Here is a 747-nt window from a genome sequence, read left to right on the forward strand (position 1 = left end):
CCTATATAGGATCCAAACCCGCGGCGGGAGTGCTGCTGCGCTCCCAGCGCTGCACTCTCCCCAGTTAAATAAAAATTTATTAAGAAATTCCAACAAATTGATAAAGTAGGTTTTTTAAGATCAGAACTCTATTCTTTCAGTTTTCTATTTAAATGTTGTTTTTGAGGTATTAACAGAATTTAAATCATCTTTTTTCCAGGCTGATAATCGGAAGAGACATAAAGAAGAAAATAATGATCATCTCGATGACTTTAAAGCTGCAGAACATGCTTGGCAGAAACACAAGCAGCTCAATGAATCTATTATTGTTGCACTTTTTCAGGGTCAATTCAAATCCACAGTCCAGTGCCTCACCTGTCACAGAAAGTCTAGGACATTTGAGGCCTTCATGTATTTGTCTCTACCATTAGCATCCACAAGTAAATGTACATTACAGGTAAGTTTAAGATGGAAAGAAAATGATTTGTTGGATAAAAATGCTGATTATGCATATAGAGAAGTACTTTTTTCAGCAATTTATTCCAGTTCTTTACCATAAACATTTTGTAGGTCAAACTCACACATAAATTGTTTTAATTAGGCCTGTGTAGATTAGAGGAATTAGAAATTTTCCTTTTTTTAAAGATCCTTTCCTATTAAATACTCTTTCAGAGTTGATAAGTAATATGTTTTTAAAAGTCTGTATTTTTAGGGCCGGCCCAGTGGCGCACTGGATAGTGCACCGCTTGGGAAGCGCGGCGGCGCTCC

At 36.7% G+C, this 747-nt stretch overlaps 1 protein-coding gene across 1 annotated transcript in view; it reads left to right on the top strand.

The window, feature by feature from the left end:
• The window catches only part of USP8 (ubiquitin specific peptidase 8), a 62,168-nt gene that overhangs the window by 57,771 nt on the left and 3,650 nt on the right, over nucleotides 1-747 (top strand). The window contains exon 14 of the mRNA XM_008566908.1: nucleotides 200-436. Coding sequence (XP_008565130.1) covers nucleotides 200-436 — 237 coding nt within the window. The remainder of the gene's footprint in view (nucleotides 1-199; nucleotides 437-747) is intronic.

Source organism: Galeopterus variegatus, unplaced genomic scaffold (assembly GCF_000696425.1).
Source record: "Galeopterus variegatus unplaced genomic scaffold, G_variegatus-3.0.2 Scaffold276, whole genome shotgun sequence".
NCBI classification, from domain to species: Eukaryota; Metazoa; Chordata; class Mammalia; order Dermoptera; family Cynocephalidae; genus Galeopterus; species Galeopterus variegatus.